Source organism: Xenia sp. Carnegie-2017, unplaced genomic scaffold, assembly GCF_021976095.1.
Source record: "Xenia sp. Carnegie-2017 unplaced genomic scaffold, XeniaSp_v1 HiC_scaffold_3, whole genome shotgun sequence".
In the NCBI taxonomy this organism is placed as follows: Eukaryota; Metazoa; Cnidaria; class Anthozoa; order Malacalcyonacea; family Xeniidae; genus Xenia; species Xenia sp. Carnegie-2017.
In genome coordinates this window covers 2,323,263-2,350,767 of record NW_025813493.1, presented here as the reverse complement: position 1 = coordinate 2,350,767, position 27,505 = coordinate 2,323,263, and the positions used below count along the sequence as shown (strand labels likewise).

The following is a 27,505-nucleotide window of genomic DNA, read 5'->3' as shown; positions in this document are numbered from 1 at the left end:
ACTTCATATAAGGAAATGGTCGACCGCCTTCTGTGCACGAATGAATAAGTATCACATGGCAAAGCTTTGTTTACGTTGAATCATGTCATTTGTTGCATGTACTTTGTGCAAAGTTCTTGCAATTTTACACCTCATTTTACCAAACGACCTCATGATCGACCTTCAACGACCGTAGAATCAGTGATTGTTGTCATTTCCTGAGTAAATTCGACACATTCTCAAGCCATCACTAAAATGACTGCGCTGTTGCTTGGCTGGTTTCGACCATGCTTCACTACAAAGTTGTGCGTAGTTTGAAAAATTATTTTCTTACTGGAAAAATGGTTGACGCTAAGATCAAAGATTTCGGCTATAATTTATGTCGAAAATATCTCGGTGGGGAATGGAAGAAAATCAGTCCACAACATTTTGAAATTGAACGAATTCAGTAAGTACAATTTTCAAATACGTAACTGTAAGAACTATATTGTTTAGATGGGGCGACATTTATTTGATGGTAAAAATGTTCTCAATGATATTAAATGTGAAAATGTTCTCTATATCTCTATTGCCAACATTTTAAAGAGTACTGGGCTGTTTGTGTTTGCTGCCACACTAAATTTCTTCTCAAGATTTATGTGTTTCGATGCAATATGAAAGATTTTCTGCAGTTTAGCAAGGCTGCAGATTGCAAAGTGTGATGGATTTCAAAAAGATATCTTGGGTGTGTAAAAGGCCACACCTAAAGTCCAGGTTCATCTTAATATGTAGAAATGTCTTCAACAATTATGTCAGCCAAATAAACACAGAATTCTGCAATTGCAGAATTCTCTGGTGTCTGTCAATGAAAGTGGTAAAATTTCTCAAGTGCAGCTAAATTTTTTGTAATTTCCAACTTCCATGTCTCATATTTCTTATGTCTGATATTTTCTTTTTCAAAGTTTTTTTAGTTTTGTTCAGGGGTGGAGGCAGAATACATGTGTGAAATAAAATAAGCATCCTTGTTTTATATGCAAAGTACCTTCATAATATTGCCTTTGATTTAGAAATTAATTTCGGGAAGAAAAAATCTTGTGAGATATGATTAATCTAAGAATGGGCTTATTTTGTATATTTTTTTAACCAATGCTCTGATCTTACCTCTATGCTTGTCTATCATTGTTCTTTTGTTGATAAACTTACCACTCAGAAGAGATGAAATCATAGTTTGAGTGATTATTTTAACAATTACAGTGGTGGATTAACGAATCATTTGTTTCTGTGCTCTCTGCCACATGAATATGCAAATTCAAATCCTGATGGTGTGAACAAAGCACTGCTTCGGCTATATGGTGCATTCTATGCAGATTTGTCTGACAACAATGTTCGCATGATGGAGGAATGCATCATTTGCGGCCTTTTAGCTGAAAAAAAGATGGCCCCAGAGTTGTATGGTATATTTCCTGAAGGAAGACTTGAACAGTTTATTCCTAATGTAAGTAGCAAAAAAAATCAGCGATTAATGTAAGGAAAGTTTATCTTTTTATAGTGAGTATATCACCTGCTTGTATGGAAAGAATGTGCCCTAGCTTTTCAGCTTTAATATCAAACTAAATCTGTTCTAGCACAGCTGAGTTTGTATTCCACTGATAATAGTATATTCAGTATTGATTATTTCATACTCATACAGTCTGTGTAGAAAAATTGTAAATTCATTCTCATTTGTATTGGAAAGAATTTATAATTTTTGAATTAAACTGTTAAATAGTTGAAATGTTTGCAACATTAATTTTTGCATTGTTTACCAAAGTTTAATTTACTTGTGTTATAATTTGTTAAAGGTTCGAGCATTGACTAGTCGGGAAGTCCAGTATCCTCGTTTATCACAACAAATAGCTGAGCATGTAGCTGCATTTCATAAGCTAAAACTTCCTCTCTCAAAGGAAGGAACTTGGTTTTTGGATTCACTTCAAATGTGAGTTTGTCTTTTTGAATCTTTTGCACCAATCTTTAAATAGTTTTGAAGTTAACCAACTTTCTGTTACAACTTTTTTTAAAATATATTCAAGACTTCATATTGTTCGAAATGACCTCACCATCTCCTTATATTATTTTATCACAGTGTACAGTATATAATACATTGATTGTACATAAACTATATTTTTTTTGATAGATTTGTGAAGGAAATTAAAGGTCTTAAATTTTCCAATATTGATAAATTAAAGATCTTGGATGAAATTTTTCATAAATTTGACATTGATGAAATTCTCAAATATATCAGGTATGGAAAATAGTCAGCTACTCAAAAACAGAACGGTCATGGGGACTAGGGAGACAGGTCACGTGGGGGGAGCTTGTTGGGAAACTAGTGTGTCTACAGGTGGGTTATTTAAATGATTTTGTGATTATAATTGATATCATACATTGTGACTGACTGAGTGTACGTACGATGTAGGATTAGCTAGAAAAGTAGATGATACTGACAGTTTTCCTTTTTTAAAGTTGTCTTAATCTTTGATTTTAGGGTATTTTGAATATAAAGTTATAATTGGCGCTGATTGGTTGAATGCTCGCAAACCCCGTGTTTCAGAAACTCTTTTTCAGTCTCGCAAAAGTATCGCAGATTGCGTGGTTTGCGTGGAAACAGAAAATTTAAACAATATGTCGTTAAATTTGTCTTTTTAATGTTGGTTTTCATTTATGAATGAAATACGTAATTTTGAAAGTTTTGGAGCAACTCGAAATTCATTGAAAGTATTCAATTCGTGCTCGTGCTTGCCACGCAATTTATTTTTTCCTCCAAACTTTAGGAACACAGAAAACTTTTTTTATTACTTACATGATAAATGAATGCCTATTTTTATACATATGCATTAGGTTGTCCTTGTCTGTTTAAGCTACTACTACTGCTAGCCAGTAGTCTGGCAGTGATGTTAAAAAATGTATGCTTCATGCCAGATGAAGATCAAATATCAACGTCATGATAGAATAATAATGGCTTCTTATTTTTCTGCGGTTTTTTTTTATTATGCTGCCTTTGGACTACGTAACCTTTACTTAAGAATTTTTACAAAGAAGAACATTATATTGAAGCAATTGTATGACGTACTTACTTATTTGGACACACAGTCAATCAACCACAGTACTAAATGAATAAAAACAGTAGATTTTTTAATTACTTTAAATTCACATAATCACAAATCATTAATTTATTTAATGATATAATATGAGACATTAACTGCTGAAATGCTATGCACAAACCATGTACAAAGTTAATTAAACTGGAAATACTTATGTGCCAAAAAGATGTTTTAGGATCAATGAATTTAAGTGTTGCTTACATTATTGTTATTTTGTTGTTGATGTGTTAGGCACGTGGTTGAAAACAGCCAATCACCGGTTTTCTTCTGCCATAATGACGTACAGCCAGGTAATGATTTCCAACTATGTTATTTTGAATATTATGGGTTTTTAATAAAGGTTAAATATAATTTAAATACCTACAGGAAACTTGTTGGTGAAAGCAAATGAAGATCTCGATGAGGCAAAAATACGTGTGATTGATTTCGAATATTCTTGTTATAACTACAGGTGAAAAAAAGAGAGAAGGATAATTTTCGTTTGAACTGCAAGTGAGGAAGGAAGAAAGGAGACATTTTGTTCTATATCTGGAATGTTATTTCATCTTTGCGCTGCGTAGAGTTGTCAAATATTATGATAGCAAAAGGTTTTGTTTGTTCACTTAAGCCCGCCGCACACTGGTAAACCTGCCGCGCGTACTTGTTATTCGTGACAAGTGTGATCGACAAAATTAAACAAACGCGCGTTTTATATTTGACTCATCTGTCACGAATGACAAATGTTGTTCAAAACTTCCGCGATTAATGTAAGGAAATTTTATTAGGAAATTTTGTCGATCACACTTGTTACGAATAACGAGTACGCGCGGCAAGTTCACCAGTGTGCGGCGGGCTTTAAAGCAGTCAACAATTGAGCAAGGGGGGGGGGAGGGGAAGAGCTGGCAACAAAATAACCATATTTTACCCATAATGCTTTTCAACCGGTTGCTTATCTTTCTTCTTGAACATTTTAAATTATTTATTTCATCAAAACTGTTCAATTTTTCTTATTTTAAACATCGTTTACCTTGTCAAACTTTTTTATAATATTTCTTATTTTTTTATTTAGAGGATACGATATTGGTAATCATTTCAGTGAATGGATATTTGATTATAATCATCCACATTATCCCTTTTTTACCGGAGACGTCACCAAATATCCTTCTTATGATCAAAAGGTAATTCAATAAAAAATGTAATAATTTAAGAAAAGATAAAAACAATTTTATGGTTAAAAATAACTCCCGAACTATAGTTCATATGAAAAGGATGATCTGCTGTTTATAATGTGGCTATCTATTATTGCTTGAATTGAGTTACAGCATTTATAGCTACCATGTGTTAATGATGTGCTTTTCCTTGCGGTATAACTATTTCTTCTCAGTACTTTATTTCTGTTTTTCTCGGGTGTTTTTTTTTTGCTTTTGATTGCTTTGCTTTTTTTGCTTTTTCCTCTCGGTCTTTTGCCGTACAGGTTTTTTGTTGTCGGTGTTTTGCCGTAGAGGTATTTTCCTCGGTGTTTTGCCGTAGAGGTTTTACCCCGGTGTTTGCCGTAGAAGTTTTTTGTCGTCGGTGTTTTGCCGTAGAGGTATTTCCCTCGGTGTTTTGCCGTAGAGGTTTTCCCCCGGTGTTTGCCGTAGAAGTTTTTTGTCGTCGGTGTTTTGCCGTAGAGGTATTTCCTCGGTGTTTTGCCGTAGAGGTTTTCCCGGTGTTTTGCCGTAGAGGTTTTTTGTCGTCGGTGTTTTGCCGTAGAGGTATTTCCCTCGGTGCTATGCCGTAGAGGTTTCCCCCCGGTGTTTTGCCGTAGAGGTTTTCCCTCGGTGTTTTGCCGTACAGGTTTTTGTTGTCGGTGTTTTGCCGTAGAGGTATTTTCCTCGGTGTTTTGCCGTAGAGGTTTTACCCCGGTGTTTTGCCGTAGAGGTATTTCTCTCATTGTTTTGCCGTAGAGGTTTGCCCTCGGTGTTTTGCCGTAGAGGTCCCCGGTGTTTTGCCGTAGAGGTATTTTCATTGAGTTCTATAAGACCTGGAGGGAACACGTTAACAAAATTACTATAAATTATTAGCGCGCGGCCCGTTGTCAAAAACATGGCGGATTTGGTAGTCAAAGTCAGCGGAAAGACGCGGGCTCATGAAATAAAAATTTTGTGAAAAATTCTTATTCCAAACTTATCGAAATTTCAGGTATTTTTTGTCCGTGCGTATTTACAAGCTTACAATGAAACGACTGACGTCACGTTAGACGAGATTGAAAAAGTTATTGACGAAGCTGATAGGTATATATTTCAACAATCGTCCTTTTGTATTAATACAGCGCGAGATAAATTTTGGAAATTCTTCGATTTCTATAAGTACGTATGTCTTGACAGATTTATTTTCACTGTCTTAGTTCTCGTTTATTTAAGGTTCAGTTTTTGGAATACGTCAGTTTAGGGTTTAATGACGCCATTTAATTTAGGTCGGTTTTATGTATACCTTCGTAGGCTTTTATTACACAGCCTATTCAAGTAACTTTTTACCTATTGTACGCATGTGCTTACATATTGGTGTCGGTTTTGTTTTTCTGCGAATAAATGTTTTAATTTTACGTATGTTTTAAACTTATTTATGAAATAACATCAGCTTTGTTTTCCTTTTCTTCTATAGATTGTCTCTTCTTTCTCATTTCTTTTGGGCGATGTTTTCAATTCTCCAGAGTTATAAATCCTCGATCAATTTTGGTTATCTCGTAAGTAGATGAACAGTTAAATAGTGTTGTTTGCCGTTAGATTTACATCACGTGACTGAATTTGGCTTTTTCTTTGTTGTATTGTCGTACCGTGGTATTGTATCCTAAATACCATTTGCTATTTTTAAAATACCATATCTTATAAGGAACATTCTACATCGAACAATGTTAGAAATGTGCACCACCACTTTATCATCTTTTTACATATAGTTTGTGTTGTTTTTTCAGAATTATTGTGTTTAAATAGATGGTCTTTTGGACTTAGTTCTCCCCATGTGGATTTTTTCAGAACAGATGTTACCATTCATTAATCTCTCATACGTTACGCATCTCATTGTCTTACTAATTTGTACATAATGAGCACCTCTTATTGTGGACAAACGTTAAAGCAACGTAACACTTTGCATGGATTTCATTTAATGATCAAATCAATATAAAACAATTCCCAGCTGTATTATTAACCGAAGGATCGCATTCAAAGTATTAATCTCACATAAAACGTATTAGTCTCACAAACAACGTATTAGTCTCACAATCCACGTATTAGTCTCACATACAACGTATTAATCTCACATACAACGTATTAATCTCACATACAAAGTATTAATCTCACATACAAAGTATTAATCTCACATACAAAGTATTAATCTCACATACAACGTATTAATCTCACATACAATGTATTAATCTCACATACAACGTATTAGTCTCACATACAACGTATTATCTCACATACAACGTATTAATCTCACATACAATGTATTAGTCTCACATACAACGTATTAGTCTCACATACAACGTATTAATCTCACATACAACGTATTATCTCACATACAACGTATTAATCTCACATACAATGTATTAGTCTCACATACAAAGTATTATCTCACATACAACGTATTAATCTCACATACAATGTATTAGTCTCACATACAACGTATTATCTCACATACAACGTATTAATCTCACATACAATGTATTAGTCTCACATACAACGTATTAGTCTCACATACAACGTATTAATCTCACATACAACGTATTATCTCACATACAAAGTATCAATCTCACCTACAATGTATTAGTCTCACATACAACGTATTATCTCACATACAACGTATTAATCTCACATACAATGTATTAGTCTCACATACAAAGTATTAGTCTCACATAGAAAGTATTAATCTCACATACAATGTATTAATCTCACATACAATGTATTAATCTCACATACAACGTATTAATCTCACATACAATGTATTAGTCTCACATACAATGTATTAGTCTCACATACAACGTATTAGTCTCACATAGAAAGTATTAATCTCACATACAAAGTATTAATCTCACATACAATGTATTAATCTCACATACAATGTATTAGTCTCACATACAATGTATTAGTCTCACATACAACGTATCAATCTCACATACAACGTATTAATCTCACATACAATGTATTAGTCTCACATACAACATATTAGTCTCACATACAACGTATTAATCTCACATACAACGTATTATCTCACATACAACGTATTAGTCTCACATACAACGTATTAATCTCACATACAATGTATTAGTCTCACATACAACGTATTAATCTCACATACAACGTATTAATCTCACATACAACGTATTATCTCACATACAACGTATTAGTCTCACATACAACGTATTAGTCTCACATACAATGTATTAGTCTCACATACAACGTATTATCTCACATACAACGTATTAATCTCACATACAATGTATTAGTCTCACATACAACGTATTAGTCTCACATACAACGTATTAATCTCACATACAATGTATTAGTCTCACATACAACGTATTAGTCTCACATAGAAAGTATTAATCTCACATACAAAGTATTAATCTCACATACAATGTATTAATCTCACATACAATGTATTAGTCTCACATACAATGTATTAGTCTCACATACAACGTATCAATCTCACATACAACGTATTAATCTCACATACAATGTATTAATCTCACATACAACGTATTAATCTCACATACAATGTATTAGTCTCACATACAACATATTAGTCTCACATACAACGTATTAATCTCACATACAACGTATTATCTCACATACAACGTATTAGTCTCACATACAACGTATTAATCTCACATACAATGTATTAGTCTCACATACAACGTATTAATCTCACATACAACGTATTAATCTCACATACAACGTATTATCTCACATACAACGTATTAGTCTCACATACAACGTATTAGTCTCACATACAATGTATTAGTCTCACATACAACGTATTATCTCACATACAACGTATTAATCTCACATACAATGTATTAGTCTCACATACAACGTATTATCTCACATACAAATTAATCTCACATACAATGTATTAGTCTCACATACAACGTATTATCTCACATACAACGTATTAATCTCATACAATGTATTAGTCTCACATACAACGTATTAATCTCACATACAACGTATTAGTCTCACATACAACGTATTAGTCTCACATACAACGTATTAATCTCACATACAATGTATTAGTCTCACATACAACGTATCAATCTCATATGCAACGTATTAGTCTCACATACAAAGTATTAATCTCACATACAACGTATTAGTCTCACATACAAGGTATTAATCTCACATACAACGTATTAGTCTCACATACAACGTATTAGTCTCACATACAATGTATTAATCTCACATACAACGTATTAGTCTCACATACAACGTATTAGTCTCACATACAACGTATTAGTCTCACATACAATGTATTAATCTCACATACAGCGTATTACTCTCACATACAACGTATTAGTCTCACATACAACGTATTAATCTCACATACAACGTATTAGTCTCACATACAATGTATTAATCTCACATACAACGTATTAGTCTCACATACAACGTATTACTCTCACATACAACGTATTAGTCTCACATACAACGTATTAATCTCACATACAACGTATTAGTCTCACATACAATGTATTAATCTCACATACAACGTATTAGTCTCACATACAACGTATTAGTCTCACATACAACGTAATAGTCTCACATACAACGTATTAATCTCACATACAACGTATTAATCTCACATACAACGTATTAATCTCACATACAATGTATTAGTCTCACATACAACGTATTAATCTCACATACAACGTATTAATCTCACATACAACGTATTAGTCTCACATACAACGTATTAATCTCACATACAATGTATTAGTCTCACATACAACGTATTAATCTCACATACAACGTATTAATCTCACATACAACGTATTAGTCTCACATACAAAGTATTAATCTCACATACAACGTATTAATCTCACATACAATGTATTAGTCTCACATACAACGTATCAATCTCATATACAACGTATTAGTCTCACATACAAAATATTAATCTCACATACAACGTATTAGTCTCACATACAACGTATTAGTCTCACATACAACGTATTAATCTCACATACAACGTATTAATCTCACATACAACGTATTAGTCTCACATACAACGTATTAGTCTCACATACAACGTATTAGTTTCACATACAACGTATTAGTCTCACATACAACGTATTAATCTCACATACAATGTATTAGTCTCACATACAACGTATTAATCTCACATACAACGTATTAGTCTCACATACAACGTATTAGTCTCACATACAACGTATCAATCTCATACAACGTATTAGTCTCACATACAAAGTATTAATCTCACATACAACGTATTAATCTCACATACAACGTATTAGTCTCACATACAACGTATTAGTCTCACATACAACGTATTAATCTCACATACAATGTATTAGTCTCACATACAACGTATTAGTCTCACATACAACGTATCAATCTCACATACAATGTATTAGTCTCACATACAACGTATTATCTCACATACAACGTATTAATCTCACATACAATGTATTAGTCTCACATACAACGTATTAGTCTCACATACAACGTATTAATCTCACATACAAAGTATTAGTCTCACATACAACGTATTAGTCTCACATACAACGTATTAATCTCACATACAACGTATTAATCTCACATACAACGTATTAATCTCACATACAACGTATTAATCTCACATACAACGTATTATCTCACATACAAAGTATCAATCTCACCTACAACGTATTAGTCTCACATAGAAAGTATTAGTCTCACATACAACGTATTAGTCTCACATACAACGTATTAGTCTCACATACAATGTATTAATCTCACATACAATGTATTAGTCTCACATACAACGTATTAGTCTCACATACAAAGTATTAATCTCACATACAACGTATTAATCTCACATACAATGTATTAATCTCACATACAATGTATTAATCTCACATACAACGTATTAGTCTCACATACAACGTATTAGTCTCACATACAACGTATTAGTCTCACATACAATGTATTAATCTCACATACAACGTATTAATCTCACATACAATGTATTAGTCTCACATACAACGTATTAGTCTCACATAGAAAGTATTAATCTCACATACAACGTATTAATCTCACATACAATGTATTAATCTCACATACAATGTATTAATCTCACATACAATGTATTAGTCTCACATACAATGTATTAGTCTCACATACAATGTATTAGTCTCACATACAATGTATTAGTCTCACATACAATGTATTAATCTCACATACAATGTATTAGTCTCACATACAATGTATTAATCTCACATACAATGTATTAATCTCACATACAACGTATTAGTCTCACATACAACGTATTAGTCTCACATACAACGTATTAGTCTCACATACAATGTATTAGTCTCACATACAATGTATTAGTCTCACATACAATGTATTAGTCTCACATACAATGTATTAATCTCACATACAATGTATTAATCTCACATACAATGTATTAGTCTCACATACAATGTATTAGTCTCACATACAATGTATTAGTCTCACATACAATGTATTAATCTCACATACAATGTATTAGTCTCACATACAATGTATTAGTCTCACATACAATGTATTAATCTCACATACAATGTATTAATCTCACATACAACGTATTAGTCTCACATACAACGTATTAGTCTCACATACAACGTATTAGTCTCACATACAATGTATTAATCTCACATACAACGTATTAATCTCACATACAATGTATTAGTCTCACATACAACGTATTAGTCTCACATAGAAAGTATTAATCTCACATACAACGTATTAATCTCACATACAATGTATTAATCTCACATACAATGTATTAATCTCACATACAATGTATTAGTCTCACATACAATGTATTAGTCTCACATACAATGTATTAGTCTCACATACAATGTATTAGTCTCACATACAATGTATTAGTCTCACATACAACGTATTAGTCTCACATAGAAAGTATTAATCTCACATACAAAGTATTAATCTCACATACAATGTATTAATCTCACATACAATGTATTAGTCTCACATACAATGTATTAGTCTCACATACAACGTATCAATCTCACATACAACGTATTAATCTCACATACAATGTATTAGTCTCACATACAACATATTAGTCTCACATACAACGTATTAATCTCACATACAACGTATTATCTCACATACAACGTATTAGTCTCACATACAACGTATTAATCTCACATACAATGTATTAGTCTCACATACAACGTATTAATCTCACATACAACGTATTAATCTCACATACAACGTATTATCTCACATACAACGTATTAGTCTCACATACAACGTATTAGTCTCACATACAATGTATTAGTCTCACATACAACGTATTATCTCACATACAACGTATTAATCTCACATACAATGTATTAGTCTCACATACAACGTATTAGTCTCACATACAACGTATTAATCTCACATACAATGTATTAATCTCACATACAATGTATTAGTCTCACATACAATGTATTAGTCTCACATACAATGTATTAGTCTCACATACAATGTATTAGTCTCACATACAATGTATTAGTCTCACATACAACGTATTAGTCTCACATACAAAGTATTAATCTCACATACAAAGTATTAATCTCACATACAATGTATTAATCTCACATACAATGTATTAGTCTCACATACAATGTATTAGTCTCACATACAACGTATCAATCTCACATACAACGTATTAATCTCACATACAATGTATTAGTCTCACATACAACATATTAGTCTCACATACAACGTATTAATCTCACATACAACGTATTATTATCTCACATACAACGTATTAGTCTCACATACAACGTATTAATCTCACATACAATGTATTAGTCTCACATACAACGTATTAATCTCACATACAACGTATTAATCTCACATACAACGTATTATCTCACATACAACGTATTAGTCTCACATACAACGTATTAGTCTCACATACAATGTATTAGTCTCACATACAACGTATTATCTCACATACAACGTATTAATCTCACATACAATGTATTATCTCACATACAACGTATTAATCTCACATACAATGTATTAGTCTCACATACAACGTATTATCTCACATACAACGTATTAATCTCACATACAATGTATTAGTCTCACATACAACGTATTAATCTCACATACAACGTATTAGTCTCACATACAACGTATTAGTCTCACATACAACGTATTAATCTCACATACAATGTATTACAATGTATCAATCTCATATGCAACGTATTAGTCTCACATACAAAGTATTAATCTCACATACAACGTATTAGTCTCACATACAAGGTATTAATCTCACATACAACGTATTAGTCTCACATACAACGTATTAGTCTCACATACAATGTATTAATCTCACATACAACGTATTAGTCTCACATACAACGTATTAGTCTCACATACAACGTAATAGTCTCACATACAACGTATTAATCTCACATACAACGTATTAATCTCACATACAACGTATTAATCTCACATACAATGTATTAGTCTCACATACAACGTATTAATCTCACATACAACGTATTAGTCTCACATACAACGTATTAATCTCACATACAATGTATTAGTCTCACATACAACGTATCAATCTCATATACAACGTATTAGTCTCACAAAATATTATCTCACATACAACGTATTAGTCTCACATACAAGGTATTAATCTCACATACAACGTATTAGTCTCACATACAACGTATTAGTCTCACATACAACGTATTAGTTTCACATACAACGTATTAGTCTCACATACAACGTATTAATCTCACATACAATGTATTAGTCTCACATACAACGTATTAATCTCACATACAACGTATTAGTCTCACATACAACGTATTAGTCTCACATACAACGTATCAATCTCATATACAACGTATTAGTCTCACATACAAAGTATTAATCTCACATACAACGTATTAATCTCACATACAACGTATTAGTCTCACATACAACGTATTAGTCTCACATACAACGTATTAATCACACATACAATGTATTAGTCTCACATACAACGTATTAGTCTCACATACAACGTATCAATCTCACATACAACGTATTTAAAAACGTCAGAAAACATCTAGAGAAATGCGAACCTCTACTTAAATAAGAAATGTTAAGCAAATATTACATTAACTGCAAGATGGTAGTGTAAACAGTTCTTAAAAAGAACTGTGAGTTACAAGCATTTTATCACCATGGCCCAGTATTATTTGAAATAAAAGATGTTTTGCGAAATATATATTTTGTTTCTTCTATGAAATAATAATAATGGAAACGAATGAATTCCAAAAAAAATTTTGAATTTTTCTTTTTACATGTATTGATGATTAATTTCTAAATTCTCTTTAATTGATTTAATTGATTAAGCTGAGATCAACTTTCCACATTTAAACAGGCTATTGAAAACTCACCTGTAGACCAAGCAGCGTTTATATCGTTATATCTTTTTGTTGTTTTATAAAGGATAGATAAAAAATATTCCTCTTTTTGTTTATTAAAATATGTTCATAGGAAATTTTATCAAAAACCTAAACAGACAAACAGAGTTATTTGCATGCAGTTTAACTGGTGCATTATTGTACGTTGAATGGGGCCTCTAACATGTACACAAACTTGTTTACATTTTTGCAGTAAATTTTGTCTCAATTACTCCTTAGTAAATATTATTTTAATAAGATTGCCTTTTCAGTATAATGGATGATGTTATGGATTTCCTTAAGGCTAAAGTTGATGTGTAGTTAATATGCCTTTATCTACTTGATTACTTCTCGTTTTCTTTCAGGAATACGCCCTTTTTCGAATGGAATGCTTAAATCATTTCAGGCATTTTTCCGAGGAGAAACCTGGAGACAAGTTGCGTCATGATAATTGTAAAATCCATTGTGATGTTTAGGGTGAAGTACATTTTTTGGTGATTAGAAAGAATGTCATTCAGATGTAGCATGTATGTAAATTATCTCCACCATCACAATTGTTTGTTTGCGTCTTCATTCAAAGTCTTCTTGAATAACGGGGTTTCTTTTGATTTTCTAATTACTAACAGTAATGGGCTTAAATGTAAGGTGTGTATGACTGCGTTCACTTGTGTGTGAATTTCTACTCAAATGTTCAAATGAATAATATAGCGGCTTAACTCTATTTAAGCAACAAGCAGTTGGACACACTTTGTTGTCAATAGGTTATGTGCAACCATTCTCTTTGACAGGAACAAGATTGCTTCATGACAAACCAGATAATATATCAGATAGTCGCATGACATGCATGATAAATCCAAGATGACGGAAGAACGTGACAAAAAACATTAAAATTTTTTGCAATTTACTTTCACCACAAACGTCAAAGAAATGAAAGAAAAGACGTCACTGCAAAACTATATCATTAAATCTGCCATCATTTGGAGAAAAATATAAATTTATTATTTCACCACAGCATTTTTAAACAATTGTTTCCTCTCTCTTTTAATTGAATGATGATTGTAAAGGTTCTATTAAAAGTGTTGTTATCAAATGTCAATATTATGCGAAGTTTCATAAGATATATTCATCAAAGTTAAGAAAACACAATATTTAAAAATTCTTTATTGTTTTCATTTTCATCTCAGTAAATTTTAAGGATTTAGTGTTTTTCCAATGATACCAAACCACACCACTCCAACTGCTGTATGCTCTACTATAGTAGTGTCCATTTAGGTTGGAATAAGTACATCTATTATACCACCAAGCACCTTTGTGGCCAATGGCGCAGTTTCCTCTATGTTTATCATTATCTGAATCTTTGGTTGTAAACGCCATGTCTTTTTGGTATGATAATGAATCTCCAGCAGTTCCTACGAAAAGCAATTTTGCTCAGAAAAATTTTACGTCATTTAACTAATGTTATCTTACAATTCTCCTTAAGAATTGCAGAAAATACCCAACACGTGTTTTATGTCGTTAGTAGAAGATTTCAAGAGATTTTTTAATGGTCATCTGTTAGGAGGCTTTTAAAAGATTTGTCAATTAGTTTTTCATTTAATTTATAGAGTAAAAAAGAAGTGGTATAAATACCAAAACATATTACAATCCTGAGTTTTCATTAGATATATTCAGTCGCACTCTCATTATTAAGTTTTATACAAAGCTAAAATCGAATTTTACTGGTTAATGTTAGCGGAAGTTCGAACCACAATCATGCACAATGGTATTATAGTTGTTGCTAATTTATTAAACCATTTATCCTTCTGGAAATAAATCGCAAAAGTAGAAGATGTCTACGAATTAGCTACATGATATGAAGGCTTTTTAACTTTCTTTCATCCCCATCCTCAGTGCCCTGAAGTTTTTTCTGCATCCAGTCTATTCACATTGGTCTCAATTGGTACCTGGCCTGATTCTTATTGTAATATAGATTATCAAAATTTGTTTACTTAGGCCTGTTTCATACGTCGCATTTTACATGAGCCGAATGCAACGAGGAATTTATCTCATTTTCTTTTGTCTTTAATGCGTTCGGTGCCAGAGCCCTCTATTTGTAAGAGTTAGGACAACGGGTCTGGGGCGAGCACGGAGCCGCCATTTTCGTGACTACTTGCAAGTTAAACTTATAATAAAACTGTGTGAAATTGGCTAAATGAGCAAAAGAATAAAGCAATTCCGCCTTGTTCAATGGAAATTTTAAATATATCGGAAACCACAATATAGCTTTTGGCGTTTTTGTAAATAATTACTGCAAAGCAAACTCAATTTCGTGGATTTGAGCTACATTCCCCGTTGACTAGTTCGTGCTTTAAAACTAATCGTGACCCACTGTTAGACGTTTTTACGTATGTGAGCGTATATTCTCGCAGTTATCTACTACAGCACCAAGATATTTGTTATCATTGCTTATAATTTACCAGCGATAAAGAAAATACTCGACATTTTGGTTGCATATTCTTGGCCGGGAAAACACGTTACTACACATGCAAACGTCCAGATATGAATCAATGCTTGTCAGGTATAATAATGCAGTTAAAAGGTAGTTAAAGTTAACAATGCTATGGAGCATAGTTAACTTTTTAAAAAGCCGTTAAGTATGGCGGCTTAACTTCTCAAAGACAATTATGGGCGAGATGTTGTTGATCAACAAGGTTTTACCTTGAGTTTTTAATCACATATGTATCTTCCATGGCAAAGGCTTTAGAATAAGAGCTTTGTGGACAATGTACTACGTTCGTCAGTGCTGTAAAGATCCCAAGTTTTGCTGACGAAAAACAGCCAACAATTTATCCACGTAACAAATCCCTTTTAACCAGCTGTTTCAGTAAATATTTTATTTATGATTACTGATACTATATTTTCAAAGTATTTTCTAAACATGCAAAATACAATATTCGAAAGTATATTATTTTAGCATTTTGGATTAGCAATAATTATCTGTTGAAGTGGTTGAGAGCTTGTAAGTTAGAGTCATTTCCGAACATAATGATTGGTCATAATCTCTCTATAAAGCACAGGCTTTGTATGTAAAAAAACTATTGAATCGTTAGCATTAAGACAATTATTTCCAATGATGTTTTACTCGAAAACAATCTTCGTAAATAAACCTTTAGGTCAAGATCAGTTAGACACAATGGTCACTACGCGCAATCCAATCTATCGTAAAGCCATTTCTTTCTTTTTTCCCGATTCCAAGATTCTGGCCATATGCAGTTACATGTTTTAGCTATCAAATAATCAATTATTGTAGCCATACCTCCAAAAAATCAAAATGTCTTCTTAAAATACAAACAAACTTGTAATAATCGCCATATAAACACTAGTTGAAATTTCAAAACTAGGAACGAAAATGGCGGAAATTAATCATATGATCGATATTGTCCAATCAACGTTCGCAAACCAGAGAACAATACATTTCCCAACTCTTACAAATAGAGGGCTCTGCTCGGTGTATGTAAAGTTTGACGTATGAAACAGACCTTACTTAATGGCGTACATGGATATTTTCCGAGGCTCAATTGTTATATTTGTATTTCATGCTTATAAATGTGAATTGTCCATGTAAACTTTAATAAATTTTTGTTATGTTTTAGGTTGTTGTTATAAGTTCATAAAAAAACTTTTATATGTAAGAACAAGTTATAATGTATATATCATTTAGGCATTAAAACTTGCATTTACAATTAAATACTATAAGCTTACTTGAATACTTGAATTTTGTAAAAAAGATTTCAGTCAATGATCATTAAACAATGATATTCACAGTATACATTCTTTCTTATGTACCAAATAATTCAGTCGTGTTTATTAGCTACATGTTGTTCATGTGCTAGGTTATCATTACCTAATTTACAAAGCTGCAGTTGAATTTGCATTTAATATTGATGATAAGCTAATTACAATCATTACATGTCACAATCAATCGTTGCAACAGAATCATTCGCAAAACAGAACGACTTTCTACTTTACGTTTGTTGTATTTTTTCCGTAAGTTTGTAAGTTCAAAATTAATTATATTTTTATTGACAAAGAAGGCTTTAGTTCGAAACCAACCGTTACTATCCGTTTTTTTCAAAATTGCAGAATCCCCCGTTGAAAACTGGAATCACTCAAATCATTAAAATATTGCATGTATAAAAATATTTTTCCCTCAAACGTTTATATTTACGTATTAACTTACCAGAATATTTACCAAGACTTAGTTGATATTTTTTATTTTCATTCTTTACAGCAAAATAATCATATTCAGCATATGCTTTGTTTCTTGACCAGTCTCCCAGGTGTACATGAAGTTTATTTCTCCTTGCAGATGTTAGTCGGTATATTTTATCCAATCCAAGCCAGAATTCGCCTTTCAGATCACCAAAACCTTGTTTATAGTCTTTCCAACCTTGATAGAAGTTTACACTTCCATCTTGACGTCGTTGAAACACAGTCCAACCTCCACCAGATGACTTCATATCACAGAAAACCTTAAAGTAACCCTGACTATCAGGATTAATTTGATAAACTCCGTTCTTTTTTTTCACCTTTTTTGTACAGATCTGCGCAGTCTTTCCCTGGTAATGTAAACAAAGAGATCTGCCATGAAATAATATGTTGTTAAATGTCACTCTTGTTATCTTAAAATCATTCTTACCTCTTTGAGACTTTCCTGTGAGTTTTCTATTTTCTTTGTAAAGAGCTTTCAGTTGTTTTTCTAGTTTTTTTAGCTGTGCTTGAATTGTTGCTACTTTCACATCGATTGTTTTCATTTTTAATGACAAATTAATCATTTTAAGTTCAATTTTCTTAATTTGTTTTTGCAATTTTACTAATTTGTACGTTTATACATGTGTCTTGTTGATTTTGGAATGAAGCGCAATTTTAAATGCTTGAAGGTGTTTTTTTTTGTGTTTGTAGATTTTTGTGATATTTTTTCAGTGTCTTTATTTGCCCTTTTATTAATGCAATTTGCGTCTTTAATGTTACATTTCTTTGAACAACTTTCAAAGTGCGTCTCACGTCAAATTTGAGCGATGAGAAATTATCTATTAAATTACTTTCTCTTTCACTTGTTAACTTTGCTCTACAGAAATAACCACAGAAATGTGATGAATACATTTACCTTTTTTACTAACCATAAGCATTAAGACATAATATTCCTCTAATCATTGATTTAATATAGCCAAAAAAATGAAAGTATTTTAAAACAGACTCGTAAATAAATTGATTACTTAACATAGTGGCTAATTTATAAACTTACTGAAAATGGCTTGATGTTTATAACGTATGTAATAGCAAACATTAAAAGACGTCAAATGTCGCGTTAAGATACGCGGTAAAACATCATAGAAACATTGATAACGTTCAACAAAGTTATTCAAAAATCCCAAAATTAAACTTAAAATATAATGACTTACCCTTCAATAATAACACCAATATAAACAATTACGATCAACGCAAAAGCAAATTTTGCCATTTTATGATATGTGATCAATATCCACAAGCTTGGAGTGAGGATAAGATCATGGAAACTCCATTTATGTATTTGGGTCAACTGTATTTTAATAATTTATTGCCAACTATCGATGTTGAATGCACGTAATTTCATGTTAAGTATTCATGAAGAATAGAGTGGTTTCAGCTGATAATAAAACAGTTTTATTATTTGAGATTTAGACAGTAGCCAGTTTCTGCTCGAAGTTTCGTCCAATGAATTTACATTATTACAAGTTCTCCTTGACTATGCAATGTTTAAAAGACGAATTTTGCGCCACCATCTAATTGTATTTAGTCAAACCATGATGTAAATCAACTTGCACGAAAAAATTTCTCTTGTCTTTAGTATGAAAATCAATTTTACTATTTATAAGGAACAACAGACACAGCAGTTTGTCTACAAATTCAAGCTGAAAATATTGCATCATATGTTTGGAATTTGTAGTTGATTACACATCCTGTTGTTTACTTATTTGATATTTTGTTGTATAAAACATAACAAATTTACAAATTATTTAAATTTCTATGCCGAAAACTTAACCCAACTGTATTCCTGTCTACAAAAGATTTGTATCCTTCTTTTGATATTCTGTCTCACGACTCAATTGAATTAAGTAATTAATTTGTATGCACGACTTACAAAGAAACCTTTAAAACATGGCACTCGATACGAATCATTTTCAAATATAGCTATATTTTGTGCACATACTTTTGATGCAATAAAATTGATTACAAGCTCTATTTTGCTGTTGACCATTCTTAAAACAATTTACCTTGCAGCTATATTGAATCAAACTCGCAATAATTCCCCCAGCTTTCTCCAATATAAAATTATATAAATTATCATCTCAAACTGCAATTTTATTCTTAATATCAACTTTGCACGTACATTGAAGGAAATTGTTGTGTCATAACGAACAACACATGCAATTACGAACATATTAACGTTATCAACATGAATTTTTGAAACTTCTACTTTAAAATAATGAATGTACAGCACATTCTTTTTTGAACGTGGTCCAAAATAAGAAAAAGGTTTTATTTAAAGTTCGTTTCGCCAGCATGCTCATGTTATCCTGCTGTCAATCTCTCTGTGTTTATGCTCACGGCAAAAACAATGAGTTTAAATAGACATAAATAAGGATGATGAAAAGCTGGATTAAAACTTGAGAACTAAAAAACTATACATCACTTGAAACATAGCTACCATCAAGGTATGTAGCTATAAACTTCTACCTCTCAAATTGACCGAAATTATCCATTTCTAAAAGTAGCTTGTGTTGATGTGATTATTTTTGGTTTCAGCAAGCTATTGAAATCGATAATTAATTCATGCTTTATTTTAAAAGGAACCGTAATAGACACAAACGTGGCATTTACAAATATATAAGTTATAATTATATTAGTTGAAGTAATTTCATTTGTTGTATATTTCTTAAAATGATTAATTTTTCACTTGTCTACAGCATGTGTTTTTCTTTATGTATGTACGCTTATGCCTTATTTAAAACGTGATCTTTTAGAGAATCTGACATCGATGATCTAACTTGAATTTGTTGAATCGAATATGCCAGTATTGTATCGATTTTCTTGGCCTTTGTAAGCCACACGACAATTTTGCTAGACGTTTAATAAGAATTTGTATTTTGAAAGTGATTGACAAATCATTCCACTTTAAAACTGAGATATTTTCCTCAGCTGCATGATGTTACGTTCTGGAAGAATCATCCACACTAGTCCCATTGATATTCACAACGTTTCTGAAGATTGCAGAGCGAGCATGCTGGGTACAATGGCTGGGAACTGCAATATAAAATTAACACGCATGCGCATCATTGCTTTTCTTTTTGGCGCGCTTTCGTCAACATGAACGACGCTTAAGATTTTGCTCCAAATTACTCATTTCATTCCTAACGATTCGGGGATGACTTTAATCTACCAAGACAACGATAAACTGTTTCAGCAATGTGATTACCTTTCTTCAACATTTATAATTTTGATTCTGTGTTGTAATGGTTTTTTTATCGCTTCCGCTTAATCATAACAAATCGAAATCCAACGGAGGTTCTGGGGGCTGATGAGCTCTGTTTTCAGTGCGCATGACATTAAAGAGTACTCTCTTTTGGGTAAAAATAGGCAATGTGTGAAAGCACATGCTGATTTATTCAAATAAAAATAACAAGTATAACATAATCTAAATTAATTATTTTACACAATTTAAACAAAAATCTTTACGAATAAAGTTTTTCTGTATAGCACAGAAAAGGTGGGGTGATAAAAACGCCACCCCGGAAACAAGTCTAAATAGTACATGCAAAATCAACAGAGAGAAAGGAAGGGAGGTAAGGGTGGATTTTTTGATAAATTTCACATGGCGACGGCCTCCTGCTGAATGATATGTGATTTGTTTGTGCATTACCTATAAGGCTAATACCTGTGCACGTTAATCACACTATGTACATGTGAACAAAATGCAAATAATTGTAGCAAACAGCCTGTTTGCTTTTGCAGCGTCCGCAATGAACCTTGGACTCCATGACATTAGCACGCGGACTGCTTTGAGTAAATAGTAACAAACTTTCCCAGAACTTTTGTATATGTTAAAAGTGTGTCCTACCCACTCTTCGTTTCCCCCTGATTAACATATCTCCTATTTACAATTTAACCCGCGGAAAAAATAAAATTATTAATCGCTTATGCAAATAACTCCTTTATTTATTTTGCTATTGGTAGAGGATAATTAAGCAACTGATATAGAAACGAAACTGGACTATGCATCCACGTACATATACAATAGGCAGTGTGAACAAAAACGCTTCTGTCTACGGCAACGAAACTATTGAAACCAAAACAATAACCCATCGAGTCAAGAAATTGTTGACAAACAAAAGAAAAAACAAACGAAATATTACAACCGTGGCTGCAAGCCATTAATAGATTTCAACCCAGGAGGTACAGTGAGTATACGACCAGACAAGACGTGCAGGACATGAAGGAAAGAAGTGTGTAACCAGAAGTTTGCACCCACGTCGTACCATGTTATTTCGGAAGGCTAAATATGCAGATGGAACAGAAGACATCTGGCGTTTACTAAAGAAAGGGAAAGATTGATACAGATTGTACTGAGGAAGAAAATGAACAATCTGAGTCCGAAGACCCAAATGAGCAATCTTTGCTGTTATGTTCTCTACGCAAGACACGTCCACAAATGTCAGTATAGAAACCAATCAGGCACGACCAGACACCGACACATCAAATCCTTCAGTGAAAAGAAAATCTTCTATAGGACGTACATTATGAAGAACGTTCTACAAGTGATTACCAATTTTTATGAAAACTACTCTTAGGTCCTTCAAATTATAACCTTGTTTTGTTCCTTATGAGGAGATAGATGTAACGATATAAATTATCGGGCCTTTTGACCGGATGTACTGTGTTGTGGCGAGACTCTAGCGCCTTCTAAATTGTGTAGTGTAAATACTTACATAAGCGTTGCTTCGGTTATAAAATATAGTTAAAAAGGCATCGTCACAGCTCATACTTTTATCAACAGAGTGGAGATTATGAATGAGTTGATTACACATCCTGTTGTTTACTTATTTGATATTTTGTTGTATGAAACATAACAAATTTACAAATTATATAAATTTCTATGCCTAAAACTCAACCCAACTGTATTCCTGTCTACAAGTAATATGCATCCTTCTTTTGATATTCTGCACTCAATTGAATTAAGTAATTAATTTGTATGCACAACTTACAAAGAAACATTTAAAACGTGGCACTCGATACAGATCATTTTCAAATATAGCTATATTTTGTGCACATACTTTTGATGCAGTAAAATTGATTACAAGCTCTATTTCGCTGTTGACCATTCTTAAAACAATTTACCTTGCAGCTATATTGAATCAAACTCGCAATAATTCCCCCAGCTTTCTCCAATATAAAATTATATAAATTATCATCTCAAACTGCAATTTTATTCTTAATATCAACTTTACACGTACATTGAAGGAAATTGTTGTGTCATAACGAACAACACATGCAATTGCGAACATATTAACGTTATCAACATGAATTTTTGAAACTTCTACTTTAAAATAATGAATGTACAGGACATTTTTTTTGAACGTGGTTCAAAATTAGAAAAATGTTTTATTTACAGTTCATATCGCCAGCATGCTCATGTAATCCTGCTGTCAATCTCTCCGTGTTTATACTCACGGTAAAAACAATGAGTTTAAATAGACATAAATAAGGATGATGAACAGCTGGACTAAAACTTGAGAACTAAAAAACTACACATCACTTGAAACATAGCTACCATCAAGGTATGTAGCTATAAACTTCTACCTCTCAAATTGACCGAAATTATACATTTCTAAACGTAGCTTGTGTTGATGTGATTATTTTTGGTTTCAGCAAGCTATTGAAATCGATAATTAATTCATGCTTTATTTTAAAAGGAACCGTAATAGACACAAACGTGGCATTTATAAATATATACGTTAGAATGATATTAGTTAAAGTAATTTCATTTGTTGTATATTTCTTAAAATGATTAATTTTTCACTTGTCTACAACATGTGTTTTTCCTTTTGTATGTACGCTCATGCCTTATTTAAAACGTGATCTTTTAGAGAACCTGACATCGATAATCTAACTTGAATTAGTTGAATATGCCAGTATTGTATCGATTCTTTTGGCCTTTGTAAGCCACACGACAATTTTGCTAGACGTTTAATAGGAATTTGTATTTTGAAAGTGATTGACAAATCCTTCCTCTTTAAAACTGAGATATTTTCTTCTGCTGCATGATGTTACGTTCTGGCAGAATCTTTTACACTAGTCCCACTGATATTCACAACGTATCTGAAGATCGTAGAGCGAGCATGCTAGGTACAATGGCTGGGTACTGCCATATAAAATTAATACGCATGCGCATCATTGCTTTTCTTTTTAGCGCGGTTTCGTCAGCGAGAACGACGCTGAAGATTTTGCTCTAAATAACTCATTTCATTCCTAAAGATTCGGAGATGACTTTAATCTACCAAGACAACGATTTTCTGAGAAAGAAAATGAATAATCTGAGTTCGAAGACCCAAATGAGCAATCGTTGCTGTTAAGTTCTCTACGCAAGACACGTCCACAGATGTCTGTATAGAAACAAATCAGGCACGACCAGACACTGACAAATCAAACCCCTCAGTGAAAAGAAAATATTCTATAGGACGTACATTATGAAGAACGTTCTACATGTGATTATCAATTTTTATGAAAACTGCTCTTGGGTCCTTCAAATTATAACCTTGTTTTGTTCCTTACGAGGAGATAGATGTAACGATATAAATTATCGGGCCTTTTGACCGGATGTAGTGTATTGGGGCGAGAATTCTAGCGCCTTCTTAATTGAAGGCATCGTTACAGCTCATACTTTTATCAATAGAGTGAAGATTATGAATGAGTTGATTACACATCCTGTTGTTTACTTATTTGATATTTTGTTGTATGAAACATAACAAATTTACAAATTATATAAATTTCTATGCCTAAAACTCAACCCAACTGTATTCCTGTCTACAAGTGATATGTATCCTTCTTTTGATATTCTGTCTAAGCACTCAATTGAATTAAGTAATTGTTTTAAATGCACGACTTACAAAGAAACTTTTAAAACGTGGCACTTGATGCGGATCATTTTCAAATCTAGCTATATTTTGTGTACATACTTTTGATGCAGTAAAATTGATTACAAGCTGTATTTCGCCGTTGACCATTCTTAAAACAATTTATGTTGCAGCTATATTGAACCAAACTCGAAATAATTCCCCCCAGCTGTCTCCAGTATGAAAATTATATAAATATAACTCTATTATCTCGAACAGCAATTTTATTGTTAATATCAACTTTACACGTACATTGAAGGAAATTGTTGTGTCATAACGAACAACACATGCAATTACGAACATATTAACGTTATCAACATGAATTTCTGAAACTTCTACTTTAAAATAATGAATGTACAGGACATTTTTTTTTGAACGTGGTTCAAAATGAGAAAAATGTTTTATTTACAGTTCATATCGCCAGCATGCTCATGTAATCCTGCTGTCAATCTCTCTGTGTTTATACTCACGGTAAAAACAATGAATTTATATAGACATAAATAAGGATGATGAAAAGCTGGACTAAAACTTGAGAAATAAAAAACTAAACATCACTTGAAACATAGCTACCTTCAAGGTATGTAGCTATAAACTTCTACCTCTCAAATCGAACGAAATTATCCATTTCTAAAAGTAGCTTGTGTTGATGTGCTTATTTTTGGTTTCAGCAAGCTATTGAAATTGATAATTAATTCATGCTTTAGTTTCAAAGGCAACGTAAAAACACAAACGTGGCATTTATAAATATATACGTTATAATGATATTAGTTGAAGTAATTTTAGTTGTTGTATATTTCTTAAAATTATTAATTTCTCACTAGTCTGCAGCATGTGTTTTTCTTTATGTATGTACGCTTATGCCTTATTTAAAACGTGATCTTTTAGAGAATCTGACATCGATGATCTAACTTGAATTTGTTGAATCGAATATGCCAGTATTGTATCGATTTTCTTGGCCTTTGTAAGCCACACGAGAATTTTGCTACACGTTTAATAAGAATTTGTATTTTGAAAGTGATTGACAAATCCTTCCTCTTTAAAACTGAGATATTTTCCTCAGCTGCATGATTTTACGTTCTGGCAGAATCTTCTGCACTATTCCCACTGATATTCACAACGTTTCTGAAGATTGCAGAGCGAGCATGCTGGGTAAAATGGCTGGGTATTGCAATAAAAAATTAATACACATGCGCGTCATTACTTTTTTTTTAGCGCGCTTTCATCAAGGAGAGCGACGCTGAAGATTCTTGCTCTAAATTACTCATTTCATTCCTAACGATTTGGAGATGACTTTATTCCACCAAGACAATGATAAACTGTTTCAGCAATGTGATTACCTTTCTTCAACATTTATAATTCTGCTTCGGTGTTGTAATGTTTTTTATTTATTTTGCTATTGGTAGAGGATAATTAAGCAACTGATATGTAAACTAAACTGGACTATGCATCCACGTACATATATAGTAGGCATTGTGAACAAAAACGCTGAAGATTCTTGCTCTAAATTACTCATTTCATTCCTAACGATTTGGACATGACTTTAATCCACCAAGACAACGATAAACTGTTTCAGCAATGTGATTACCTTTCTTCAACATTTATAAGTTTGATTTGGTGTTGTAATGTTGTTTTAATTATTTTGCTATTGGTAGAGGATAATTAAGCAACTGATATGTAAACTAAACTGGACTATGCATCCACGTACATATATAGTAGGCATTGTGAACAAAAACGCTTCTCCCTACGGCATCCGACGTTCACTAAAGAAAGGGAAAGATTGATACAGAGCGTACTGAGGAAGAAAATGAATCTGAGCTTGATGACCGAAATGAGCCACCGGTGCAGCCAAGTACTCTACGCAAGACACGTCCACAAATGTCAGTATAGAAACCAATCAGGCACGACCAGACACCGACATATCGAACCCTGAGTCAAAAGAAAATCTTCTATAGGACATAAATTACAATGAACGTTTTACATGTGATTACCAATTTTTATGAAAACTACTCTTAGGTCCTTCAAATTATAACATTCTTTTGTTCCTTATGAGGAGCTGGATGTAACGATATAAATTGTCGGATATAGTACACCGGGCCTTTTGACCGGATAAACTGTATTGGGGCGAGATTCTAGCGCCTTCTTAATTGAAGGCATCGTTACAGCTCATACTTTTATCAATAGAATGGAGATTATGAATGAGTTAATTACACATCCTGTTGTTTACTTATTTGAGATTTTGTTGTATAAAACATAACAAATTTACAAATTATATAAATTCTATGCCTAAAACTCAACCCAACTGTATTCCTGTCTACAAGTGATATGTATCCTTCTTTTGATATTCTGTCTCAGCACTCAATTGAATTAAGTAATTAATAATTTATTTGTATGCACGACTTACAAAGAAACCTTTAAAACGTGGCACTTGCAACAGATCATTATCAAATATAGCTATATTTTGTGTACATACTTTTGATGCAGTAAAATTGATTACAAGCTGTATTTCGTCGTTGATCATTCTTAAAACAATTTACGTTGCACAAAGTTATTTCGCCTTTAACACTTTATAAAGT

At 32.5% G+C, this 27,505-nt stretch overlaps 2 protein-coding genes across 4 annotated transcripts in view; one reads left to right on the top strand and one right to left on the bottom strand.

Annotated features, from left to right (window-relative positions):
• Positions 1–27,505, bottom strand: part of LOC124454978 — a 97,805-nt gene that overhangs the window by 48,966 nt on the left and 21,334 nt on the right. The window lies entirely within an intron of this gene.
• Positions 56–14,464, top strand: LOC124454979 (choline kinase alpha-like). 3 transcript variants are annotated; one of them, XM_047005736.1, is made up of 10 exons: positions 56–427; positions 1,213–1,453; positions 1,800–1,933; positions 2,132–2,239; positions 3,330–3,388; positions 3,465–3,549; positions 4,147–4,255; positions 5,259–5,350; positions 5,721–5,802; positions 14,109–14,464. In XM_047005736.1, the coding sequence occupies exons 1-10, from the start codon at positions 267–269 to the stop codon at positions 14,217–14,219; spliced, it is 1,182 nt and encodes a 393-aa protein (XP_046861692.1). In that variant the 5' UTR covers positions 56–266; the 3' UTR covers positions 14,220–14,464. The 3 variants fall into 3 exon arrangements, with proteins under 3 accessions (XP_046861692.1, XP_046861693.1, XP_046861694.1); XM_047005737.1 differs by lacking the exon at positions 2,132–2,239; XM_047005738.1 differs by lacking the exon at positions 5,259–5,350.

Excerpts from the sequence above, each read along its gene's own strand:
- LOC124454979 (XM_047005736.1), top strand. The coding sequence starts at position 267 with ATGCTTCACTACAAAGTTGTGCGTAGTTTGAAAAATTATTTTCTTACT. Across the intron at positions 2,240-3,329 it reads GAAATTCTCAAATATATCAG|GCACGTGGTTGAAAACAGCC; the intron begins GTATGGAAAATA and ends TTGATGTGTTAG. Across the intron at positions 4,256-5,258 it reads ATCCTTCTTATGATCAAAAG|GTATTTTTTGTCCGTGCGTA; the intron begins GTAATTCAATAA and ends TCGAAATTTCAG.